The sequence below is a fragment of the Aulonocara sp. 'chitande type north' Nkhata Bay genome, linkage group LG15, assembly GCF_057382095.1.
Source record: "Aulonocara sp. 'chitande type north' Nkhata Bay isolate Kocher_YH1m ecotype deep benthic linkage group LG15, A_spYH_male_GT1.1, whole genome shotgun sequence".
Taxonomy (NCBI): domain Eukaryota; kingdom Metazoa; phylum Chordata; class Actinopteri; order Cichliformes; family Cichlidae; genus Aulonocara; species Aulonocara sp. 'chitande type north' Nkhata Bay.
Genome location: NC_141358.1, coordinates 17,164,630 through 17,192,409, shown reverse-complemented (window position 1 = coordinate 17,192,409; position 27,780 = coordinate 17,164,630). Strand labels below are relative to the sequence as shown.

The following is a 27,780-nucleotide window of genomic DNA, read 5'->3' as shown; positions in this document are numbered from 1 at the left end:
TGTGAATGTGTGAATGCTCCCCCCCCCTCCACTCCCCCCACTATTTGACTGTTACCTTTTAATTTATAGCCACATTGTTAAAACTTAAACATTTAGAAATCTCTATTTTATACCACGACTGTAAAAGGAGCTTTAATTATAACGTGTTTGCAATCTCAGTTTCATTTCTCTACCATGTGACCCGACGTAGAAAATGAAACAGTCTCGGTTTACCAGCAGCATGTGCTCATCTCCTGACTTTTTCTTTTTCTTGCAACGTGTACGGACCCTTAATGCTTTTATCCCACACTCTCCAGCGGCCCACACAACGCCTTCATGTCTCCGTAACGCTCTCGGCTCTTATCAGGCGCTCGAGACGAGAGACAGTAGAAAGTAGAGGTGTTTTGTTCTTCAGCAGCGCAGCATTGTTGTTTGCTGTCATTCGAGATACAAACAAGCCCCTCTGTTTGTTGATTTACACAATACCTGTCAGTCTGCGCCGCTGTCTGTGATGGCTCTTGATATTCAGCAGACTGTCCTGGTGACACGCACACACGCATATTTTTCAAATCGTCACTGTTCCTGTTTTGCATCTCTGACACGAAACATAGCGAGGAGCTCTAATTAGTCCGTTTACAAAGACTTGCCTCATGGAAATCATGCCTCTTGGAAAAAGACGTTTAGAAACTTGATACAAGAGTCCCTCAGATGCTTTCTGTAGGTTCGGTATGCTTGTTAGGTTTTTATTTGATAGATACTGCTTCACCCACCCAGCATGCAAGCTCCCTCCAACTCCCCAGCACCATCCTTTCCACTGAAGCCATGAGGTCTGGGTAGCACCTGACAGTGTGAATTAGATACAGTATGAGCAGCTGCAATGAGATTCATCTGCTGCTCCTTTGCATTTGCAAGGTGTCAGTTCAGATGCCTTAGCCACCTGATTTGGATGCTTGCAAAGGTTTTCCGGCACATCTAGCATCAATGGGACACTGAGGAACACGCTGAGCACTTGTACTCCGTATTACATTTGGCCCTGATATCTGCTATGATATCCTCGGAGGAGCTTGATGAAAACACCAGGGAAGAGGGAGTTTGAGCTGCTGTGATCCCAGTGCATCAACCTTTAAAAAAGTGAATTATCAAAGGTTGATGCCTAATTTTTGTAGACTGAAGATTTCAGATTCAATTTTAGTTTCTAGCTAATACACAGTTAATTTCTTCTGGTGTTTTCATTTAAAGACACATAGATTCCCAAATGATCTTCCTATTACATATTCATGAGAATCACGTTCATGAGAATCACGTTTCGTCTCTTATTGTCATCCAATTGGACGAAAGGACCAATAGCACTGTCGTACCCATCGAACACACCGGGTTCCCCTGATAAAAATAATTTCTGTTAAACTGAGCAAAAGTTAATCTCCAACCATGACTGTTCATACCTGAGACAGTTCACTAGTGTTTTAATATTACTGGGCTTTTGGAATAATAGTGGTGCGCTGTTGAATATAGCAGTAACTTCTGCATATAAAAGAGAAACATGGCCTTCAGGTCTGAAAAGTAAAGCCGCGGCGAACCTGGGGTTGCAGTAAGAAGTCTAACTGCATTGGAGACTGTTAGAAAACAACCTTACTTCTCACTGGGATCGTGACCTCAAACGATAATTTCAAGTCTCATTTCATGCAACATGTTTGTTATTTCAAAAATAGGGTCCCACTGAAAAACAACAACGACAACACACAAATAAAGTAGGATATGCTTTACAGTGTGGCAACATTGTGATGGACAAGTTGCTGTGCCTCAACTGTGCCAGAGCCCAGCGTCCTTGTTCAGACTCGCTTTGTGCTTATGTCCTGTTAAATGCTAATGCCAAGCTTGAGCGTTCAAAACACGAGTTCTCAAAACAGTGATGTGGGTCGAACCACTTTTATTTGATTGGTTAGTTGAAGAAGGTACAAGCAGTTAAATTCACCAAGTGGAGAAAGTGGTCAGACAGGTGAGTGGTATTGGCAGGCTGAACGCCCAATTTACAGGTGAAGCTGGGCGTCGAGGATGACGGGTAAACCGTGGGGAGATTCTTCTATATCCAGAGTTTGAGAGCCAGGGTGCTTAAAGCAAATATTAAATTACAAGTCAGAGCTGGAGAACAATCTGGTGGAGAATGGACGTGAGAGTCGGTCATTAAATCAACAGCAGTATGAGAAACGAGGAAAAGGTGCGACTGATGAAGCCCGAAGACTGAGCAAAGAAGACCTCAGAACCAGCTCCACCTGTAGGTGAGAAAAGGAGAGATGAGAGAGAAAGCACAGACAGTGTAGGCTGGTAGAGAGAGGAAGAAAGGGGGGTAGAAAAAGACAGTCTGCCCAGACCATGACATGCCTGCTCAAGACCTCCAGGCTACCCTTACCTCCCTGCATGCAGTATTCATAGACTATAAAATATGGAAGTAGCTATTATGGTTTTGAAATTCCTGTGAAAAGCCTCGAGAAGCATTTTTGGCTTTTTGAAACCACTTATCACCATGCTATAATGATCATATGTATTTATGTTTGTATGTTCTCTAGCTCCTCCTAGACGAGTGGACCGCTCTCAGTGAAACATAAACATTGCTTAGGGCTCTGTGAGTGGCAACATCTATATGGAGTATATAAATATTTTATTCAAGTCCCATAATCATATGAATTAGGGAAAAGGGAATGTCATAGAAAGGAATGGTGTGTCACTATAATAAATAAATAGATAGGATGATAATATCATGATTTTAGTTTATGTATGTTTGTATGTTCCTCATCTGTTACCCACTGGGTTTAGCTAATAAAACACACAATATATAGAACAAAACACTCATTAGAAATTCATAGATTCAGATCAGATTAGATTTAAGGTTATAGATTAAGTGACAGGTGGGGTCATGTTCTCATAGACTACCCAACCTGACTTATTTTTGCATCGACAGGAATCGTCCCCTTTTGTAGAAAACGATAGAAAAAGTTTGGGATCATGACTTTTTTTTCTCTCTCAGAATTCAGATTATTGCTCAGATTTATGACGTTACCATTAATAACAGGAATAATTTGATGTTTTTTTTATAACCTTTTTGTGAGAATTCTGAGATTATTCTCAGATTTTTAGAATTTGATTTTGATTTTAAATTCTGAATTTTTTTTCTCGTAAATCTGCTTGGAATTCTCACTAATCTCTCTAATCTCATCACTTTGCCCCTTGAATTCTTTTTTTTTTCGCAGAATTCTCACTATTTTACTTGGAATTCTGCCTAATTCTCAGAATTAAGTTTCTCCTCGTTTCTCCTTGGAGAGAATTTCCTTTTCTTTTTTTAATCCCAGAATTCAATTTTTTCTCAGGAATTTCACTTTTTCTCTGAATTCTCATTATTTTACTTGTAATTCTTACTAAATTCTCAGAATTTTGCTCCATGTTTTTCTCAGACTTCTGATTTTCTCATCATAAATCTGACTGTCAAAATTCTAAAAGTCAAATTTAAAGAGAATAAAGTTAGAATTCTGGGTGTTGATGGTTGTGGATCAGAATTTCAGAATATTGAGATTAATATTTTAAAGGTCAAGATTCCAAGGATAGTCAGAATTCTGAGCGAGTTTACCTTATCTTTTAATTTACTTGTGCCTTATTTACAGTGGTTTGCGAAAGTATTCGGCCCCCTTGAACTTTCCCACATTTTGTCACATTACAGCCACAAACATGAATCAATTTTATTGGAATTCCACGTGAAAGACCAATACAAAGTGGTGTACACGTGAGAAGTGGAACGAAAATCATACATGATTCCAAACATTTTTTACAAATAAATAACTGCAAAGTGGGGTGTGCGTAATTATTCAGCCCCCTTTGGTCTGAGTGCAGTCAGTTGCCCATAGACATTGCCTGATGAGTGCTAATGACTAAATAGAGTGCACCTGTGTGTAATCTAATGTCAGTACAAATACAGCTGCTCTATGACGTGTCAGAGGTTGTCTAAGAGAAATTTGGGAGCAACGACAGCATGAAGTCCAAAGAACACACCAGACAGGTCAGGGATAAAGTTATTGAGAAACCTAAAGCAGGCTTAGGCTACAAAAAGATTTCCCAACCTTGAAAATCCCACGGAGCACTGTTCAATCAATCATTCAGAAATGAAAGGAGTATGGCACAAGTATAAACCTACCAAGACAAGGCCGTCCACCTAAACTCACAGGCCGAACAAAGAGAGCGCTGATCGGAAATGCAGCCAAGAGGCCCATGGTGACTCTGGACGAGCTGCAGAGATCTACAGCTCAGGTGGGGGAATCTGTCCATAGGACAACTATTAGTCGTGCACTGAACAAAGTTGGCCTTTATGGAAGAGCGGCAAGAAGAAAGCCATTGTTAACAGAAAACCATAAGAAGTGCCGTTTGCAGTTTGCCACAAGCCATGTGGGGGACACAGCAAACATGTGGAAGAAGGTGCTCTGGTCAGATGAGACCAAAATGGAACTTTTTGGCCAAAATGCAAAATGCTATGTGTGGCGGAAAACTAACACTGCACATCACTCTGAACACACCATGCCCACTGTCAAATATGGTGGTGGCAGCATCATGCTCTGGGGGTGCTTCTCTTCAGCAGGGACAGGGAAGCTGGTCAGAGTTGATGGGAAGATGGATGGAGCCAAATACAGGGCAATCTTGGAAGAAAACCTCTTGGAGTCTGCAAAAGACTTGAGACTGGGGCCGAGGTTCACCTTCCAGCAGGACAACGACCCTAAACATAAAGCCAGGGCAACAATGGAATGGTTTAAAACAAAACATATCCATGTGTTAGAATGGCCCAGTCAAAGTCCAGATCTAAATCCAAACGAGAATCTGTGGCAAGATCTGAAAACTGCTGTTCACAAAGGCTGTCCATCTAATCTGACTGAGCTGGAGCTGTTTTGCAAAGAAGAATGGGCAAAGATTTCAGTCTCTAGATGTGCAAAGCTGGTAGAGACATACCCTAAAAGACTGGCAGCTGTAACTGCAGCAAAAGGTGGTTCTACAAAGTATTGACTCAGGGGGCTGAATAATTACGCACACCCCACTTTTCAGTTATTTATTTGTAAAAATAAATAACCGAATCATGTATGATTTTCGTTCCGCTTGTGTACACCACTTTGTGTTGCTCTTTCACGTGGAATTCCAATAAAACTGATTCATGTTTGTGGCTGTAATGTGACAAAATGTGGAAAAGTTCAAGGGGGCCGAATACTTTTGCAAGCCACTATATTTAAAACAAAATCACTATAATTTCTGAAGAGTGCACAGAGCACTTATCCAGTTTAAAATAATATCTTGTATTGTATACAGTTACATACTTTTGCCATGGAAAAAATAGAATTTCTGTAAGTTTAGCAGCTTATTGATCAGTGTATACATGGGTATGTATGTGTGTATACACGTGTGTACATGTGACGATGTACTGCAATAAACGAGCACATAAAATAGGGCATCCCTTCCTAAACCACTTATCAGCACACACACAGATATGCTCCAGTGGGATCTTTTCTTCCTGCTTCCTGTTGCTCAATAATTCAGTCGGTCCAGAGTGGAGGCTATAGTTTCCAACCATGAGAAGATGTGTTCGAGTGTGTATCCGCACGAACAGATGGGGCCATTAGTATCAATGCTGTTTTTGACGGCATTTAGCTTGTAAGTGCACGTATTGATTTTACGAGCTTATTGACGTCCATTTTTCCATTTGTACAGTAAACAGCGGATAAAAGCGAGAAAGAAAAAAAAGGAGAGGGAAACCGCTGGCTTTTGAAGCATGTGGTCCCCCTCACTCTCTGTCCCAGTAATGGCTTATTGAATTAGGACAGCAAATATTTTTAGTCGCCACCACCGGCTGTGAGAAAACGTAGCCTGAATTACAGTAAATGGTAAACTTGCTGTCTGTTGACACGTTTCATGTGAGACTGGGATGCACACACACACACATGCACACAAAGCGAAGAAACCTCTGCTGGCTGTAGTAAGCACCCAGTTTCCTCCCTTAGTCCATCATTGCATCAGGGCCTTTGATGTGCCTCAGTGCTTGGCCGAGAGTCCCCATCAGCTAAGAGTTTATCTGCTGGGCTTGCAGCTCGCTGGTTTGAAGCTGTTGGCCTTGCATATGTTGAAGATGAGAAATTAGGAGCGATTACACTAAGAAAGATGGGGAACGGGGGTGAGTATGGGGAAGGCTCGAAGAGCAAAAAAGAAAGAAAAAGACTTAAGAGAGGGAGTGAGTATTTCAGATAATTTCCCATGTAGGGGATATTAGCAAGCTTGTGGGTGCATTTATTTCAGAAAGTGCCTCTCCGTGCATTTAAAATTCAAAGCTACAAAAGCACTGAGAAGAGTTATAAATATCTACCAATCATCTGAAAACTTAAAACTACTGATAACTGAAGAAAATAACAGTGATTATCTCATTATAGTGCAAGGTTACGCTGGGATATATTGGATCCTGGCATCCATGCGGATGTTAATTTGTCACTTGCCACCCCTGCACAATAGCAGCGATCTCCCCAGCAATGCAAAAACTGCTCAGGAACAGCTCAAGGAACCCAGCAAAGAGACCAGGATGTTCAACCAGAATACCAAATCCACATATTTAAACTGGATTGAGCATCCGTTGGATTATATCTAACAATGCTTTACCTGTGAAACCACAGAATTCAAATGATCTGCTGTCAACGTCTTGGTTCCCCTCCCCCCGTCCAAACCTTACAGACCACACAAGATGGGACCTTGGCAAAATTAAGCAGGTGGTTTTTTAAATGTTGTGCCTGATTAGTGCATTTTCCCCTATTCTCTTAGTTGTTTTCCCCATGACAACAGGCTAATTTTCTTATCCAACAAAGCCTCCTTTCTCTTCATTGAACTAATTGTTATCTTGAGACGGCCACTGACAAGGCGATGGCAGCGGCGGTGGAAAGAAATGTGCAAACACACTGGAAGATGATGGTTCTTCATGTCTGGCAAACACCACTCAGGAGTCAGATTAATTCAAAACATAAACATGACTGTTTTTAGCGGCGCTGAATTCTCCTACAGTCCACAAACATGATTCATGGAGGTCCTGGTGGATCTTTAATCTTTCTGTAAATGTTCAACTAGCTGCCTTCCATTTCCAGGTACAACCTCTAGCATCCATTTTCTTCCATTTATCCAATTCTAATTTGTTTTCATTTTATTTTGAAACTTCTATTCTATCATGCATTTTTTCCATAAAGTTGTGTCCATATTCATTTTATAGTCATTTCAGGCTGTATTATCAGGATAATTATGAACAGTGTGAGTACAGTTGTTTGGAAAACGTACCTTCTTTGTCTGCATGTATGTTGTTTTCTCACATACAATTTCCTGGTTTTGCAGTCAAATCTTCTCATATCCTGTGTGGGCATTATGACATCAATGGATTTTAAGGCAAAGAGGGGAAACAGCAGCACAGGGACCTGTGTCTGCAGACAGAGGGTCAAGTATTATTGTGTAAAACCATAAGACCCTGCAGGGAAAATTCACAACTTATGATAATGGAACATATGAATATGACTAGCTTGACTGGACACTTTATGTGACACCGTGTAAATTATGAATACAAACAGTATACAATACAATAATCTAAAAATTGTTTACAGCCAATATTTATTTGATAACAGTGCAGATAACAGAGCCAGTACGTGAACATATCAAATATTGAGTTAACAGTATTTGTTAATCTTCAGGATAAGTGGTGCCTACACAGATGTAAAGCTGGCTTTTCCTCTATCCTACAAACCCAACCTAACCATGACCATAACCACAACATTCCCCTGATCCTGAAAAAAAAACAACCACCTAATTTGTTGGTGAACCTTCATCGGAGGGGGGATTGACAATCACACACAATAGAGAGATGCACACTCTGCGTAAACTCCTAAAATCCCAAATTCGTGCAAGTTTGGGATTGCCCTGGAATACCATAGGTGCGATATTAAATGAGTACACCTACTATCTGAACTGTTGCAGTATAATGATTCCCATATTCCAAACACGGTCTCTCTCTTCCTCTCTCGCGCTCTCTCTCTCTCTCTCTCTCCACTGTGCGGCGGTTTGATGGGTCGGTCGGTGAAGCTGCTTCTTGGCTCCTGAGCTCCGAGAGAGAGATAAGCCGGCTGCAGAGGTAAGGGACGGGGAGAAGGGGGAGAGGCTGGAGCAGAGCGAATACGAGTGGCGGTATTATTAGTGGTGAAAGATGCATAAAAGAAAACTGAAATGTTGTTGCGTGCGCTTTTAACGCTCCTACTGGTAAAGCCTCTGTTATTTGTCATTGCAGCGGTGTTCTCAGTTTGCTGTGCTTGAGGTGTTGCTTGGCTGTTGTTGGAGTAATTAATATTTCGGAGGGTGACACGGAGGATGCAGTTTTTTCCACCTGGGATTAAAGAGACCTCAGGTGATCTCTCGGGGACACTTGAAGTGCACAAGTGCATGTTTGAAATCAATTTGCGCGTTTTCGTCCTCTGTGCATCTGTTGGGATGCGCACGGAAATTTGTGAGGAAGATAGTGAGAGAGGTGTGGTGTGTGTGTGTGTGTGTGTGTGTGTGTGTGTGTGTAGGGTAAAGTACGCGCGTAAAAATGCGTGCTGCTGGTTGTTGCGGACTGTGTCGTGTAAATTAGGCTGCAGAGTGCTGGGTGTGTGTGCTGGGGGGTGAAGCGGTTCTGAGAGGATAGAGAGACCACAGAAAGAGGTCGGAGTGAGACCGAGAGAGAGATCTATGTCACTGTTGGTATGCAGACATGCACGACCATCATCCATCAAACTTAAGCTCTCCCCACATTAAGACAGATGACGATTTGAGCCCGGTTCTGGCTATTAAGCAGTGATACTGATATTTATATTAATGCTGCATAATTACACGTTATCTTGATTTAGTTATCTGTGGACTGTCAGAGCATTGTTTACCTGATTGACTTCATGGTCAAATGTGGATGCACAAGTTTTGACGTCCCCATCATGCAAAAATTTGTTTGCATGATGGGGATTTTGAAGAAAATCAAAGATCTTTAAAGGTCGAGGATGAACTGAAAAAGATAAACAAGTGCCAGCTTTGGCCTTATCGGCCAGCACCAGTGGCTTATATCAGTAAAACGCTTGTGACTGATTTGTCGCAGCCTCACAAAGCATAGAAGTTTTTATATTGTGACCAGGTACTCACTCCTACATTGTTCTAAAAATAAATTCCCAAGTGATAGAAGATTTTGGACGAGGCTCTGGCCTTTCTTTGTGGGGTTTGCATGTTCTCTCGGAGCCTCCAAGATCTTTCTGCCTACAGTCCAGTGACGGGTTAAATGGTGATTCTAAAGTTGATCCTAGCTGTGGATTTGGGGCTTAATAGTCTAGCCTAGCTTTGTTGTAGCTGCTGAACTCTTATCAAGCACGATCCAGCACTTATATGACCCCCAGTTAGGTTAGCAGTTAAGAAACTGCTGCTCAATGTTACTGAGACCTTGGAACCAACTTTTAATCAACTGCATGGGCAGGTGCTCGATTTCATACAGCTATGGGAATGGAGCTGAAAACACCTGAATTCAGAGATTAAGAGGTGTGGCACAATACTTTATTAGATTCATTTCAATGAACGCTACACTGTAATTTCACCGTTAAAGGTCATTCAGTCTCAAATCACTGTGGGCTCTCTGCTCGCCTATCTCCAATTTGGCTAAAAATTTTATGTCCAAAGTTTGTAGCTTTTTATATAAAATACATTTTTTTATTATTACCTGCTTTTTTCACACTTTGAAAATCTGAGACAACCCTTGAACATGAATATCTAACAAAAAAAAGTGGGAAAAAAAGAACGAGTGAGCAGAAAATGTTCTAAAAAATGTGAAGATTTGTGTTGGAATGACCCAGTTGGCAGCTGGATTTACAGTAATTAAGAATACTGTGCTTTAAGCTTTATGACATCATATTGTCGGTAGTGTGGATGAGATTTTCCGATCATATTAGTGCTACTACAGTAATATAAAGAGGAACAGTATTAGAACATAAACAGTTTATTACCCTAAAATTACCTGTGGGTGTCCTCCTCTGTGTACTCTGAATTCAGATTCCTGTTATTGTTAAAACTGTGTTTGCAGCTTGGTATTCACTTCTTGCCTCACAAGGTTACAGTATTCCTGACCTGCTCAAAATTGTATCAACCACCCAAGGTGAAGACTGGCGAATTTCTATGGTAGTCTCACTCATTGCTGTCTAAACCTCAGCACAGCTTTCTGCTACACAAAACCTGGTAACTAGATCACACGTGAAAAAACAATCAAGGATTTGAACTTGAATTTACATGATCACACAAGAAAAAGATACAGTACTGTACCATTAATATACAGAAGCTCTTAATATGTTTCGTATCTTAAACAAGATGTGAATGAACCATTACTGTGTGATATATGCTGTTAAATGCAGTCTGCCTGATAAACCACACACACAACTCCACACATTTGACTCTTTATAAGGTTGAATGGCTTCTAAACTGGTGGTGTCCCTTATATTTGTAGTCAGGCTTTTGTGTAAAATAGCCAGACATCCTCATGCAGCCCTCCCTGGGGTGGTTTTCGATGGAAGGTGAAGCAAACGCTGGGTGTGCGTTGCACTGTGGAGGGTCCAGAGGGAAAAGGATAGCGCAGACTTTAGACACAGCAAGAGATCTCACTCACCGCATCCACTTCCTGTCATCGCAGCGTGTTTTAAAGGAAAGGGGGGTGGTTAAATAAATGTTCACCTCTAAATGTAATCAGAATAATTTAGAGTATTAATCTGCGACAAGTATAAAAATAAATGTCATGCGTTTCTTTCAGTCATTTAATTTCCTGAAACCTGGGGCCTATTTTTATTTTATTTTATTTTTTTCTTCTTCAGTGACTTCAAATTACATCACAACACTTTCACTGTTGTTATTCCTTTGTAGTGCAAAAGAGGAGCGAGCACAAATGTTTTGACTGATGCCTTCCTCAGTGTTCATTTTCTTGCAATCGAGTATCATTTCTGTGGCAGCGCTTGATTTGTTCCAATTATGTAGAGCTGAACGCTGAGCTGGTGAAGACATCAGCTGAAATTCAAGCGTGCTTGTTAGTCTTTTGCATTTAAGAAGAAGAAAGATAAAGCTTAAGTGAAGTTTAAAAAACTGTGCTTCACTTGTAATTGTACGTAGCTAACACGAGCGGCGAACAAACAAAGGACTCTACACCTACAGGCTCTCACGAAGACATCACAGCACATCGATTGAAGCCTCGTAAACACCACAGGAAGGAGTTTCCTGAGCTGGCGGTTCTGAAGGAGTTTGAGGGCTTAACATAGGAAGATTTTAATTCTTCTGTAAAAACATGTTGTTTGCGTTTCATAAAATGAGACGCGTGTGGTCCCTTTATATCTTCTTCATCCTCACGTTCATCTAATTTTGGATAAATAGATTAGGCATTACATCAGAGGCTTTCAAGGTGACCAAAGCTGACTCTGGAAGTTCTTTAAAGCAATTAGGCCAACTAAAGCATCTCTATCAACAGGGGTGAGGCTCCTCTGTGAACCATTAATTAAATAACTGTGCGATAGAGGATGATCTCATGTGAATGTTCAACCTGAACATTTCATTTCTTTGCAAAATCCAGAGTTAGAGCGAATGTTGGAGGTATTGATCCCAGCCTACGCAACTTTACGACATTCCAGGAGCAGGATGGAAAGAAGATGGGAGTTTAAACTTGAGCAGTTCAGAGAAACAAACCAGGCATCACTTCTAAGCATTGACTGCTGGTTTGGAGTAGCAGTTAAGCAGACGGTGTCCCTGTCTTTTCTTCAGCACCAGAAAGCTCGTGGACACATGGACACTTTGTACAGTATATCCTCTCACACATTCAGACACACACAAACAGCTGGTTAATGAGAGCGTCGACTTAAAAAGGACATTAAATTCACTTCAGATGACACAAAACTGCCATTTACTCTTAACCCAGTCAAAACCACTTTCTTAACTTTAGTTCGATTCTTATTATTTAATGTTTAGCTTGCTTGCACGGAAGAAGATGTGCTACCACTATGTGTCTTTGTAAACGGCTTTATGAGTAATACATGAACTAAATATAATACACAACCTAGGTGCACCTGTTTCTGAGATAAGCTAAGCTACACTAGCCTCTGGCTGAAGCTTCGCAGTTTCCATATAGATATGAGAGTGGTATTGATCTTGTCTTCAGATCTGTGGATGTTTCCCAACATGCCAAACCCAATCATCCTACAACCAATCATGCTCAAGTCTGCTCTCATTTTGCTTCCTTTCTCTTTTCACTCTTTGGGCATGAAGCAGAAATTGCTTTGTGGAAGTTCTTTAACTTCTAATTTTGCTTCAGAATACGAGATTATGCACGATCGAAATAGCATATCAACACATGATGCTCACGATGATGATACTGCGGATGCAGGCACCCACACTGATTCTGTGTCAAATTTCAGCTCTGATACCTTTATTCTTTCAGCTGAAAACATGCTTACACGGTTAATATTTACAAATTGATTAAATTAGATCAATTTGATTTTTTTTCCTACAGCAGGGGTGTCAAACATGAGGCCCGGGACTAGAATTGGCCCAGCAATGACTCCAGTCTGAGCCTGTGGACAGTTTTAGAAAATGTGACTTCACTTTTAACTGTATTTTCAAGTTTTGCTAGTTTTCCTCTGCCCATTCATACTGCACCAAAGTAAATAAGCAATAGATAAAGATTTAAATGACTAAAAACACTGTTTCTTACAGTGAATTCCCAGGTAAAGAAAAAAGAACTTAATTTTGCTCTCCTTCTCACCATTCATGCTAGCTTTTGGGAACTACACATGTGAACTAAATTTCCCATGTACACATGGTTTATGAAGCACAGGTGGACACTATTAACTCATTCACTGCCATTGACGTCTATAGCCGTCAATTGCAGTGAATGAGTCAATGGGTTTAACTCATTCACTGCCAATGGCTGGCAGTGAATGAGTTAAAAACTCTTTGCCAACATTTGGCTGAAGTTCTAGGAAGACATTTTGCTTTGATAACCTGCATCAGGCCTTCATTCACATTTCAGTTCTTTATATTTAGTGGTGAGTGTGATGGTCTTTTTTTTTAAAGATTTTACTGAGTGGAAACACAAAGTGGAAAATACAGCTTTTCTCTGAGCAGAATCATCTTCCAGTCATACACCTAAAGTCTATAATTTCTTCCACAAATATTTTCTCAGATAAATGTTTCCAGGAAACCTCCATCTCACTGAGATTATGTGCAAACTCTTCTGGTTTGCATTGCAAAAGAAATGAATAAATTAAACTGAAATGAAATAATGGAGTGTGTTTCCATTATCATGAGTGCATATTTGGCAGCTTCCAGGTATATTGTTGTAAGGATTCAGTTATCTCCAACACAAGGAAGAGCTTGCTATCATAACATTTCCTATAGATTAGATTTGTTTTGCATTTTCATTGCGCGGTTTGCAACCAGACTCATTTAATCGAGTGCAGAATTGTTTAGATTTCCAGGCCTGTGTAACGTTATTTTGCACATTCACTGTGTTGCAACCAGCAAAGAGACTAGCTGTCTGCAGATGAATCAGTCAGAAGCTATTATTTCTTTTACAATGGACTAAATGGAAAGGCATCTGGTCCCAGTTACGTTTGGGATAAAATCTTCTGGCACTGATGAGCACAGAGGAAAAGAGGATGCATAGATGGAGCCCTCATATAGAAACCAGGGTGTCAAGTGTGTTTCATTTCTCTTTCCAGCTGTTTGCCCCCTATCTGACTTTGAACCTTCTCCTTCTTGCACCTAATCTCAGCTCAAGTGTCACACAACAATATTTTGACAGCTGTCAGAAGAGCACAGACAGGTCTGAGTAATGGGATGTCACAAGTGTGTGTGTGTGTGTGTGTGGAGTCGCATATATTGCATGTATTGTGCATGATTCGGTGATCGGTTGTTCTGTAGTAAATTAAAGGGCAATTTTATGGGGTTTAAAATCAACCTTTAACCTGCTGCAATTTGTTTCTGTACTTTGTGAGTGGTTTATTTGAATAATGTGCAATCATTTTTGCAACAGTCTCCATGTCCGCCTTCGCTACACCCATGAATCTTATCTGTGCTCTTCCTCTTTTACTCCTGCCTGGCAACTCCATCTTCAGCATCCTCCAAAGAGTTTCCACGCCGCTCGACCTGAGTTGTCCCTCTGATATACTCATTTCTAATCCTGTCCATTTTGGTCACATGTAACACAATTCATCTTCAACTCTGTCACCTCCAGCACGGCCTCCTGTCTTTTTGTCACTACTGCTGTCTCCAAACTCTACATCATAGCAGGCCCCACTACCATCTTGTAAACCTTCCCTTTCACTCTTGCTGCTATCCTTCTGCTTCTCTGAATGGAAATGAACGTGCAAATTAGTTTTCAAAATGAGATATTCATCTGACTGATTTTCATCATTTGAATTAATTCATGCACATGATGCCTCATTTTAACTGAAGAAACAAATTTTTATTCCCCTTGTAAAACAAGACATCACATCCTCTGTGGGAAAAAAGCAAGTGACGCTCTTATATGCCAGGAAATATGATGTCCCACAAACTGAAATGATTGACTGGAATAATCAAGCAAAAACAGAATGTATTTTATTCTCCTTTAACTTCAGTCTCATATGACGGGTCTGAAGGGAGTAGCGTAGAAGGGATAACAGAGAAAAGTAGGAGAATTGATGACGCCTCCATTGCATCCATCCTGTGGCTGCTGATAGAAAACCAGGAAATAGAGAGACATGGGAGACTGGAGCCCAATGCTCAGTTCTATGGTCCAATTTATCACTTTGTTTCTCACTCTCTTTCTTTCCCTAGACTCTGGAGACAGCACAGTTGGAAATAAAGAAGAGAAGACAAAGAAGAGAGGATAATTTAACACACGGGGAAGGCGACTGTAAGGGAGAGATGGCTGAGGCACAGCAGCAGCAGCAGCAACAGCAGGAGGAAGGAGGGGAGAAGGAGAAGGAAGAGGAGCAGCAGCAGTCGAGCCCCGTGGAGAAGTCTGAACCTGACGAAGGGGCTGAAGAACCGAAGGAGATCGCCCAGACGACCCCGTCTCGACCTCTGCTCTCCACGAGGTCCATGAGCATCGTGGACCCAGATGATGACACGCCCAACATGATTGTTTACAGAAAGGTAAGAGCAAGTATAATCTCCAGCATCTTTTTGCTGACTCACAGTGGTTTGTGGTTTTGTTAGACAAATTTTAACCGGTTGCTGCTGGTGGTGCTGCAGACTTGAGAGAGTAGGACGGGGAATGCTTTTTAAGCGCTTCAGTGCAAAATGATTTTTTGGCTTTGCTGTCTGTCAAACTCGAAAGTAAGTTTGAATAAAAAATAAAGCGAACATTCAGCTGATCTGTGAGAGTTTTGGAGCAAATTTTATTATTTTCAGGTGATTCTGAGATTTTTACATTTGGCTGGAATCAGTGAGGCCAGTTCTGAAACTAGCTTTATTCTTTTTACATGTATTACATGTATGCATCTTTTACATGTATTTTAAATGGAGGAAGCCAGAGTATCAGCATAAACTCCAACAGGACAAAATTACTTTCTTTTTGATGTCTGTGTCATCAGAGATGGAGATTTACTGTATAGGTGGTATAATTATAGGTGTGATTATAACCCAAAGCTTTAGAGGTTTATTGTTATTCCTCTACATTAGTTACTTTATGCCACACAGAGCTGATTAAAAGACAAATGAATGTATTTCAAAGGCAGTCTTGCTCTCTCTTCTAAATGAATATGAGCTGTGACCGCATTACTTACCAGCAGGCAGCTGGTGCACACATTTAACTAATTATCATGCATAATTAGGATGCTACATACTAAAATTGAAGTTAATTCCTATTGGCTGGTGATGCAGCAATTTCCTCTTGGAGCTGCTGGAGTCATATGTATTTGAAGAGCTGCTGCTCTGATATATGACACTAGAAATGAAGGCTCCTGCTGCGAACTGAGATGGAAAGTTTTTGGACAGGTGGCGAAAAAAGTGAGAGATTGTTTTTCATGAACAAGCTTGCAGTATGTTTCTTTTGATCAGAAAAGACACACATCAAATTTATGGAGAGGATAGTTTCAGAAATAGCAGGACATCTTTGTGAGAAATGGGGTTTTAAAAGAAGTGTGAAGTGAAGAGACTACATAAGACATCAGCTGAGCCACCACTGCAAGTTGACAACTGCATTAAGTACCATAGATAAATAAAGAATAGTGGAAAAAAACACTAACTCCTAAATGCTGCTACTACTGCACATTCACCCAGTGTATATACTATATATATATATATATATATATATATATATATATATATATATATATATATATATATATATATATATATATATATATATATATATATATATAATGTTCTTCCTCTACACCCCCCAATTTTTGCACATGTCGAGGAGCGTGTCAGGCTACATTTCACTGTGTGTTATACTTGTATAACTATGCATGTGACAAATAAAGAACCTTGAACCTTGAACCTTGAACCTTGAATGCTAGTCCAGAAGGACTAGCTGTCTAGAAGCAGCACACCACAAATGAAACTGTCCATGATAAGTTAATGCCAAAATGTTGTACATAAAATATAAGGGAGGAGGCTCGGTTGCCATTTTTTGTAAGTTTGTAAGTAAGGAATCAATGCACTATGTCATGTCAGCCCAACCTGAATGAAAGACAAGGGGGAAGGAGATGAATTTACTCTGAGGGCAATCTCGCCTCCTGTGCTAAATGAACGTGTCAGTATTGTTTACCAGCAGGCAGCTAGTGCACATTTTTACTTATTTATCGTGACCACGGAAGTGTGGCTCTATAGGGATGAGGAGATGAAAAAGATGAGAAGAGAGTGATGGAAAATGATCTCTACTAGCCATAGCGTGTCTGTAATGCAAAAATTAATGGGTGAAATTGGCTGAAATAATTTCTCTCTGTCAGTAAGCACTAAATTCTGTGATCAGAGATGTGAAGGATATTTAATGGAGGCTGAGAACTTTTTTAAATGCTGAGTGGGCATTATCAAATTACTTTGCATCCTATTCAGTCTTGATGAAGTCTTGATGAAGCCTGGAAATGAACCACAGTGACAGCACTTGCACTTGACAATATAAAGAAGCAGCACTTGAAGATAAAACTTACTAGTGGCAAACACTATTTTTGCTTTTTGTTTGGACAGATAACCTTTTCTGGTTCAATTAGTTTAACAAGTGCTCAAATGACTCAAATCAAGAGCTAATTTCATATCTGCGGTGTATTCTACTCATTTATTTTTATTCAAGTTTGAATAAAAAGGTGCAGGAAGAAGAAAATGTCATAAATGTGGCCTTTCTAAAATGAATCGTTTACATTGGTAGAACACATACATTTAGTTGCAATATTAACCTATGAATTAACTGCGATTAACCACATTTTTTTGAAAAGCTGAATTCAGTTAGATCAGCCACACCCAGGCCTCAAACATGTTAAGGAAAGAAATCACTTAAATGGAACAAAGTTATGTAGGCTAAAAGATCTTTAAAAAAATCAACACACCATGTCAAGATCTAAGAAACAAAGTCACTGACATGCATCAGGAAAGGGTTACGAATCCATTTCTAAGGTTAGGGGACTTGAAACAGTGGAAACCTTACCAGGAATGGCTGGCCTACATCGACAACTCATCCAGAAACAACATCTAAAGAACTGCAGACCTCATTTGAGGTCAGATTTCATGATTCAACAATAAGAAAAAGACCAGGCAAAAATGGCATCCAAGAGTTCCAAGGTGAAAACTACCGCTCACCCAAAAGAACACAAAGATCTCACATTTGCCAAGAAATATCTCGATATACCCCCAAGGCTTTTGTTGTTGAACTTTTTGAAAGGTTTGAGTCCCGCGGTAGGTGGCATAAAACTAAACAGCATTTCATAAAAAACATTATCATCAGTCAAACGTGGTGGTGTGATGGTCTGGGACTGCTTTGCTGTTTCAGCACCAGGACGAGTTGCCTTACACGATGGAACCATGAATTCTGCTCTCTTTCAAAAAATCTTGAAAGACAGTACCTGAGCATCAGTTCATGTCCTGAAGCTTAAGCACATTTGGGTTTTACAGCAAGATCATGACCTGAAACACAAAAGCAAGTCCACCTCTAAATGGAAAAAATCAAGCAACTAAAGAAACAAACAAACAATAAAACCCAAATGAAAAAACAACAACCAGGTTTTGGAGCGATCTTGGCTGGACTCAAATCAAACATGAATTTTATGCTTGAAAACCCTCAGACATGGTTGAATTCCAATAATTCTCAAAGAAAAGTGGGACAAAATTCCTCCAGAGCCATGTAGAGTTGTTCCTAGTAATTGCAAATGTTTGACTGCAGTAGGTTTGGATTTGTTTAATCTGAAACATTCAACAAAAGCAAAACAAATATACAAAAAAAAGGAACTTAAGAAGGAAGGAAATACTTTTTCACAGCACTGTACATGCAGACAAATGTAAACATGCAGATGACTGCACAATATGTGTTCACCACCAGAAAAGAAAACAGTGGTATCATCAGGAAAAAGGCCATAGCTGGATATTGTTTTAGACACTACAGTTGGGTAGGTCTGAGTTCTTGCTGTAGGCTATTTAAGAAGAATGGTTTATTGATTTATCCAAGATGCTAAGAAAGTTGGGTTTGAATATCTGTATGAAGGGTCTATGGATGATTTGATGCAGGAGGATATCTACAGTATAGATTTTGTCCCGATTTGGATGAATGGAACTGAAGACGCACGTGTCTTAATATCCTGAAACTGGATAATGAGATTGCATTGTCTGATACAACTCACTCTGAGTGTCTTATTGTTATATAATAATTATATAATAAAGTATTTACTGGTGATGTTGATGAAGGATCTATAAATGGATATTTCCTGCTAAGAAAAATAATTTTAGTGAGATGAACCTATGTGTATCGATCAGTCTGTGTATTGATTTATGTATTTTGATTCATCTGACCTACACATTCACCCTCTGTTCTCAGCTGCTTTTTCATTGGATCATTTCTGTGCGGTGCTTTTTAAGTGTATTTGAACCTTCTTTTCTTTTTTTAAACAATTCTTCTTATCTTTCCACGATGACAAGAACAACAATGAGACAGAAAAATCTGAATGTTGATAAGTGGTAGGACTGATGAACTCATGGTAGACTATTTCAGTATCTGTAGTCCATCTGGCTTTGGAAATGTCATTTATCTAAAGATGCTGGAGGTGGAGCTGGAATCGCAGGACTCCAATTGCCAGTAAATGAATAAATAAACGAGTTCCTGATGCAGGATAGAGACGAGAGTTTACAGATAGAAAAAGAAGCTGTGTGGAGAGATTGAAAAACAAGGAAGTAGAAAATAACAGATGGTATAAGTGTCACAGACCCAGTTCCAGGGACTCAGGGATGGTGAGCAGTGTGGACTATTATTATTGTATTGGATGTATGTTTGCTGCACTGTGCTCTTGTGTTCCATGCTGGTGTGTGTATGTGTGTGTGTCTGCGGGTGTGGCTGGACAGCCACCTGCAGGCCTGATGGGTGTGGCCCTGCCAGCTGCTGATCACGCCTAGGTTCTCACACACCTGCTTCTGATCAAGCTCGTCGGGGGAGCTACTTAACAGAGCGATGGAGCTTCCTCCGGCGCAGGATCGTTGAGTTAGACTCCATGAGGAGAGCGGAACACAGTACGGCAGGACGCACGGAATACCAGCACTTAGGAGAAGGCACAACACAGGAGTTGAGGGAGCACATTGGAGATTTATTGTGTGTGGTACATTACCCCACTGTAAATAAACGCACTGTTCATTGCACTTAGTCCAGCATTTGGGTCCTTTCTCCAACATCCCCACGGCTTGCCCTGGCAGACCGTGACAATAAAAGTGCAAAAATAGTTTGATAGCAAAGAAAAACAGTAGGCAAAGGGTAAGGAAAAGATAACAGAAAAAATACCAAAAAATATGAATCTGTAGAGTTAAAATGTATCTGAGCAGCAGCCTTACACATGTTAGTTGAAGATAAGAACACCTGTCATCTAATATAATTTCTCCAGCAAAGAAGTCATAGTATCACCAAGATATATTTTAAAACCTGCGTTCATCGGAGTGTGAATGTGTGTGAATGTTTATTAGTTTGCACTTGAGTTTAGAAGTGCTTGTGAATGGGTGAATGAGGCATGTTGTATAGAGCGTGGGGAGACTAGAAAACACTATATAAGAATTAGTCCATTTTCCAAATCATAATATCCTCAGCTAAATTTGAAGTATCTTTTACCGTGGTTGAACCAAAAAAGCGTTTTGTGGAAAAAACAAAAAAAGACAGTCAGGAGAGGTTTTTATTTATCAAAAACATTTCTTCAATTTTTCAGATTCAGTTCAAAAAATCCTGAGAAATAGTGAGGTAGTTGTTGAAGGATGGCAATTAAACTACAAAATGACACGCACTCAGCAGCCTTACTTTTATGAATAACATAACCAGCTGACAAGCAGCTGAGTTGAATCCTCCATTGCAATGAGACAGATTGCAGATGGGTCACAGATAAGTTGATTGGCACAGACTGACTGCAACTGAAATTTATTGACAGACTGTCTGTGTTTATGAATTATATGGTAGTTATGTACAGACCTTCACCAACCTGATCAAATTCAATGCAACCACCAATACGTAGAGAGGTGGTCGTTCTATTTCTACTGTAGTATGACTGAATCATTAGAAGTATTACAGAAGAACTAGGCCACCTGGCAGGTGTGCTTTCTAATGACAAATAGATCAATTGTGTACAGTAGTTAAGTAAATTCATTTTTTAATAGTTCTAATGAGGAATGTCATGACAAAATTATATTTTTCATCATCATGTTTTTAAAGACAATGTTTGGCGTCCATTTAGAGAGCTGGTTGTGACTTGTTGTGTGTTGTGTTGTGGTGTCGGTGTCTTCACTGGCTGCTGTGAAGAAGATGAAACAGACTAATGCACTTACAACCAGCTACATGGGCTGCATTGCATTTATATGCAGACAAAAGCTACTTCAAAATGCCATTCCAATGAGTTATAGCTTTCACAGTCTCTCTGCATTACAACACTTGCTTATAAGCTGACCTACTGATTTACAATATTGGCCATTACGCAAAAGGTTGCTTTGTGATTAAATATGTATTCCCAGGACTGCATTCCCATTAGTCTTTTTAGATGAGTCACCAATCATGATGCATGCAAATTGTGCTTCAAATTCACCGTTTCCAAAGCTCTGAGACCCAAACTATCGAACCACTTCAAATTAATGGTGAATTAAGGTGAATTAAGTTTCTCCTTTTTTTGTCTTATAGATAATTAACTTCCAATTTTATACACCGACTTTTTCCTGCAAGACGATTTTAGTGCTTGGAGAGTTAAATGCGGGTAGAACATGAGAGCTGATACTGGGTCAGTGTTTGAAGAGTAATTAGGATGAGAAGTGATGCCTCTCGCCCACAGGGACCCATTCATCTGCTAGAAAGATGGTGTATGACTTTATTCCATGTCTTCTTCTTTTTTACCCCTCCCCTCACTTTCTTATTCTATCATCTTAATGTCTGCTGTTCTAATTGATTCCTAATCACTTTAATGAATTCTCCCTCTATTTATTTTTAATGCTTTTATCCTATTTGGTTTAAAATCATAAATCTATGCGTACAATAGATGTTTGTCTAAGAAACTGAACATTACTCCCCCTCTCCCCACTAGATTATTTTTTGTTGTCACCATCCAATGCGCGCGCGCGCGCACACACACACACACACACACACACACACACACACACACACACACACACACACACACACACAATGGTGTTGACAAGAGTGGAGGGTGTTGACTGACCTTTTCACCAGCATGAATTCAAACCTGTCAGCCAGCATCTGCTCAGAAACACTGTGTGTGTGTGTGTGTGTGTGTGTGTGTGTGTGTGTGTGTGTGTGTGTGTGTGTGTGTGTGTGTGTGAGAGAGAGAGAGAGAGAGAGAGAGAGAGAGAGAGAGAGTGATAAGAAAAGATGGTAGGAAGTGGGATACAGAGCATTTGTGCATGCTGCAGTTTGGGTGTGTCCTTGTGTGTTTGTAGAGCTGTTATTTTAGTGTAACACACCTTTTCCCACCCCCACCCCCCACGTCTTTAATTTCCAGTCTGACATTAGCAGCTGTTGAAGTGCAGACCTGTTTACTTAACAGGCTGTTTATACAGATGCATTTTTCCCATATTCATCTGGGCCGCTGGAACATGCTTTAAAAGAGAGCTCAGAGGTTGAAAAGCCACCATGAAGCTACTGTTTGAAGAGGTGCATTGATTCAAAAACCATGTTTTTTTAAATGATGGGCCATTTGTTTATCTGTATGTAATCCTACTGAGAAACACACTGTGATAAAACTCTTAATATTCACCAGGTTCCTAGCATTATGGCACGAGTTAGGTTCCATCCATTGTTTCAATTTCAATTTTTTTTTTTTTTACAGATTTTTTTCTGCATATGCAAATATAAATTAAATGTAATATTTTAACAAAAATCAGGTTTTTTTTAATGTACAGCCATCCTATGATGAAGTGTTCATTTTTGAGTCTCTCAACTGTTTTCAGCTCTTGCCACAGAACTCAGTCAGAGGCCAAAACATCTCATGATTTCAATGATGCAGACACTACTTTGGGAAATTGCATCACCCGTCTCCTCCCAGGGCCTCCCCTCAAAAGCTAGATATTTCAGCGACTACCTAAAGCTCTATTTGGAGCACCTTCCTCCTGACAAATCCTGATGTTTTTGACCTCATAATGTGCTTTAAAGCAGCTCAGCTGAGAGATTAGAGGAATCAATATCAGTAGTGAACCATATATCGTAACCACAAAGACAATAAATCCCCATGTGTTAATGTAAACCCTTTCTCCATATGCATCATCAGCTCTCTTAATGGAGAAAATATTGAACACAACCAATGAACTGTCAACAATGACTTACTGTAAGAGGAGCAATAAATACCAGAACAATCACTCCATTTAAGATCCCCTGCATCCTATGGCAATTTAAAGGTATAGTCGGTTGGGTTTTTAAAAAATATTAATTTAATAGAAAAACAATATTATAGACATAAATGCACATAGATTACTGTAAAATTATGTCTTCCAACAAGTGATGCATTCTTATAAACTACGAATTGAGATATGTAAAATGTGGAAGCTGCGATGTTGCCCTGGCAACTTAAATACGGTAGCTAAAATTGCTGTTCTGTCTAATTGTGTGCTAGAAACCAGCCACATATGTACTATAACAAAGGTTGAGGAGAAGAGAACTCCTCTGCACCTTCATACCCAAGATATGAGGGATCATACCTATGTTTTATCTATGTTTTTAAAAACACGTAGGAAGGACACAACAAGACAGCCATTTGAATAAAACGTCATCCTCTTCCCCCACACGAGCCTTACTTCCTAAACTGAAGTCGGGGCTCTATCTCATGAAAACTTGCATAAGCCAACTTATTGTCAGGAGATTAGACATACAACCCTCCCCTCTCCGGACAACTGGCAATGAGGCGGCTAAATAACAACAACGGCAGCAAGTTATAAGCTAAGAATATGCTAATGATAGGCTCAAGTGTTCGTTAGAAAAAACCCAAATCACACTTTCCCATTGATAAACAGTTTGATTCCATTCTCACGTTGTATAGGAATTTATTCGGCAAGTGTCTGAATCGAAAAATGTTAGATACACTTCAAAGAAAGTTTCAGTAACGCTGGCTAACGGAGGCTAACAGTGGCTAACGGAGGCTAACAGAGGCTAACACTGGCTAACGGAGGCTAACAGAGGCTAATGGTGGCTAACAGTAGATAACAGAGACGGACAGCAAAAACACCAGCACTTACTAACACGAAGGTTTAGGATAATCTCAACAACTCACCTCAGTATTGCTGTCATTGGTCAGAAATGTGTTTCGCTGACTCATTGTCTCATATCAAACCTCTTTCACAAAGTTTTCTAGCTTTCTTCAGGGTAAATAGACATGGACACACATTGACAGCGGACTGACAGCCTACACTCACAACAGATGAACCCAGAATAGGGAGTTTTTTGTCCTACAGTGGCTACCATAGGTAGAATTACGCACTTGAATTGTTAAAGCTAAGAAAACGGAATTCAGTTATCTGCAATCTGCAATATACTGACATCTAGTGGTGAGATTTTACACACTGTGACTTTAATACATTTTCTCTTGCAGAAGCAATAATTTAATCTTAAATCTTTATAAGTAAAGATTTAAATGTTAACTTTTGAAAATAACATATTTTATGCAGACATTGGGCATCAAACTACTGTCAGCTAAGCTTCATTAGACTTTTATTGCTTTCCCAACAAGATCCTTATTCTTGAACCACTTCAGCGTAATGCCCATGTGCCACAGAGCTGGCACTTACTGCTCTCTGTTTAGAAATGGCTGAGTTCAGGGCCTATGGGAGAGGCTGCCACAAAACATTTGCTGCCATGTGGATGAAACATAAGCAATAGCAGTAATAAGTGGCTGTTTGAAAAGAAAAGTTAACCCAATCTTCTGGTGTTCAACGTTCAGATCTCAAGCCTTTCACAGCAGAGTCCCCCCCCCACACACCACCACCTAATTTAAGAAAAGGAGTATTTTTGTTGTTTAGTTGTACAGCCCCAGCAGGATGTTGTGCTCATTTTGTTGTTGTTTTGATGTGCCAAACGCCTTGACGAAGGGTTCAGAGCACATCAAAGAAGCGCCAAGAAGAAAATAAAATGTTAATATGCAAATTTTCAGGTATATGCTTACTTTTTCTTTAATGTGAGCACCCTCATCCATTTGAGTCTACGGTGCAGCTTTTAAACTAATAAACGAGTTCTTCTTTTTCTCCTCCATGTATCCTCTGACGGTGCAGGCAAATCACAACAACAGTTTAAGTAGATTAACTGATTTATTAAAACTCCTATAAACAACATCCCAATTTAATTGCATGCATTTTTTTCAAATGTCCATGCAGCAATAAAAACAATTCAGTGTGATTTAACATTACTATTTAGGAGTTAATAACTATATTGTCTGTTTATAGTGTGAAACGCAGACTGCACAAGGTGATGACTTATTTTATGCCTGTGAGCCTTTGAGCCCCTTTATGAACCATAAAATTCCAGTCATGCCTAGTCACCGTTGTCCAGCGCATATTTATTAGGCAATTTCACATGGCAAAGATATTCACTGGTGAGCAAGAGTATGAATCATAGCTGAACCTGTGCATAGCTCTCTGTTGAACTCCAATTGCATCACGGCATCCAAGCAGATACTGTGGATCAACATTCTCACTTTGGTCATGTTCAATTATTTTTAGATTTTCAATATGACTTTCTCAGTTTTCATTTATCTTGCTCAAGCATTTAGCAGTGTATTGAATGGTTTGGATGTTAATAATGTGGACAAGCACACAAATATAATTTATCTGTATGACACAAAAATTTAGAAGTATTGCAGGCATGAAATGTGTAACTGTAAAGACTTCCACTGTTGTTGTTCTCATCTAAGCCTTTTTCTGTGAGAAATGCAACTGTGTGTGTGGTGTTGTGTGTTCATGCATGCCTGCTCGTAGGTTTGTGTGCTCCCGCTTGTCACTTAGCAAATGACTAAGCGCGTCTAATCACAGCGCAGCCGCCCGCAGATATCTGAAGAGAGTTCATAATAACAGAGCAGGTAGAGAACAGCAGGCTAATCAAATCAAGGTGGCAGGGAGAGGCTAATTGGGAGAGTTTAAATTGCAAATTTTAAAGTGACAAGGTGATCACTCATCACTTTTTTAATTTTCCATTTTTACTTGTTGCCACAATCCTGTGAACTTGGAGCATTTCACTCACTTGGAGGGCAGCGAAACTATCTGAAAAATACAACACGGGCATATATGATCGAATATTTTGTTTACACATCCAGGCACAAAGTACCGTAACAGTAACTGTTACAATTTAATTGTACAGGGAAACGCGTCTCTTTACCCTGCATATGGCAGTTAACTTTGAAACTTGAAACCATCACTTTTTTCCTGTTTGATTCATTTCATGAGCTGGTATCTAATGCTTTTCTGTCCCATAACTGAACACTTCTTAACACTTCAAGCCGTGCAGCGATTGAATGCTGATTGGTTGATGAATAGGCTGAAATGGGGAAGGGAGAAATGTGGAGCCAGACAGTGGCTGCCATGGACACTGATGTTTCACTTCAGCTCTTTCTGTGTTATACCTTTGTTGTTCTCCACGGCTGACTGATGGACACACAATATAAGAAAAAGAGCATCCCCCAGACTGCTTTTGTACCATGTGTTGAACATTCCCACCCTATGGCAACAGATGCTCTTTGCAGGTAGACAGACAGAGATGAATCTTCCCCTGGCCTGTCAACAGACTGCCCATGCACTAACACCACTGAACTATAATTTCCCCATTACATGGCAAGATAAGGGAATGTTTATACTGATGCGACTAACTGGCTAATAAAACATAGATAACACTAAAGACTCATAGGAAAAGGTACAAAGGCAAGAAGTAAAAATGGGGGAAAAAGTAAAAATGGAAAGAAAATTCTGAAAAAAATCCCAAATCATGAGAATCATGTATTTGGGGTCATTTACGGAACAATAATGGACTAAGGCCCAAAAGAACGGTCGACAACTCCCCTGCAACCTCCAGTCAGACAGTTTTCAGGTAGCTGCTGGAGAATCTGTTGAATCGCAGGAACTGCAACACAAAACCTTTAATTGCTAGAGGATTGCCACAGTTGCCTGCAGCTTGCATGGAAGATGCCGAATCGTCTGCAAACAGCCACCATTTAGTATCGCCGCTGCACTGGAATTTGAAAGAAAATGCAATCCAAACTGGAAACGGCAACAAAAATAGAGAAGCTTGTCTTCAAAGTAAAAGTTGTGCTAACGCTAAAACAAGCACATCTCAAAAGGCACAACTTTTTTTTCAAGGCCAATACCCGTTGTTTCCTGTTTGCATCAGTTGCAGACAATTTCTATGTGTCTTCTTTGAAAACTACCAGTGACCTCAGCAATCTGCCTAAAACCAAAGTAATCAAAAAAAAAAAGGATTTTGGTGCCGCACCCTAACACAACTTTGGAACTAATTTCACATTAATTATTGCCTGCAGCCCCTCGCGACGATGGTTAGCGCAGGGGTCAACTACCAACCTCTAGGCTTGTGTGACTAGGACAATAGCCATTGAATTTACAGCTAGCAATCCAGCAATCACTTGCAACAGGTCGAGTAATACACATTTTTCACCTTTATCTGATGATTGTTGACAGGTCTTTAACCCTGTGTGACTGAGGGTTAAGATAAATTTACATAAGATTCGGTAAGATGATGCCTTGAAAAAGGAAAAGGCAACAGTGCTGAACTTATAATGCTGTTATTGACTTGACCTGTGACCAAATCACTCACCTTTCCATTCATTAGCTGAAGCTAGATGCTATATTTGAAAATGGTGGGCTTTGTTTTGTTACGGTTTCTCTTGGATGGATATGTCCAAAGTGCTATCCCGCTGAGTTTTGTTGTTGTGACATTCTGCACGCACTCTTAAGTTTTGCACTTGTTCTTTTATGTATTTTTCATTTTTTTTATCTTGTAATTTTTGTTTCCCTATTATTCCTTTCTTATTTACTGTATAGCTTTTACTTCCAGCATTCTTTTACTTT

General features: G+C 39.9%; 2 protein-coding genes across 4 annotated transcripts in view; one reads left to right on the top strand and one right to left on the bottom strand.

Annotated features, from left to right (window-relative positions):
• Window positions 1-1,921: 1,921 nt before the first annotated feature.
• Window positions 1,922-24,224, bottom strand: LOC147312862 (uncharacterized). Of its 3 annotated transcripts, none has more exons than XR_015125101.1 (4): window positions 23,988-24,224; window positions 7,982-8,144; window positions 7,312-7,451; window positions 1,922-2,249 (listed from the first exon to the last, which is right to left on the bottom strand). XR_015125101.1 is itself a non-coding variant. In XM_086264690.1 (4 exons), the coding sequence occupies exons 1-4, from the start codon at window positions 24,030-24,032 to the stop codon at window positions 2,234-2,236; spliced, it is 399 nt and encodes a 132-aa protein (XP_086120816.1). In that variant the 5' UTR covers window positions 24,033-24,224; the 3' UTR covers window positions 1,922-2,233. The 3 variants fall into 3 exon arrangements, 1 of the variants encoding a protein (XP_086120816.1); XM_086264690.1 differs by having other exon boundaries at window positions 7,982-8,179; XR_015125100.1 differs by lacking the exon at window positions 7,982-8,144.
• Window positions 8,084-27,780, top strand: part of rgs6 (regulator of G protein signaling 6) — a 105,375-nt gene continuing 85,678 nt past the window's right edge. Inside the window, exons 1-2 of the mRNA XM_086264689.1 lie at window positions 8,084-8,152; window positions 14,878-15,198. Coding sequence (XP_086120815.1) covers window positions 14,968-15,198 — 231 coding nt within the window. The 5' untranslated portion in view covers window positions 8,084-8,152; window positions 14,878-14,967. The remainder of the gene's footprint in view (window positions 8,153-14,877; window positions 15,199-27,780) is intronic.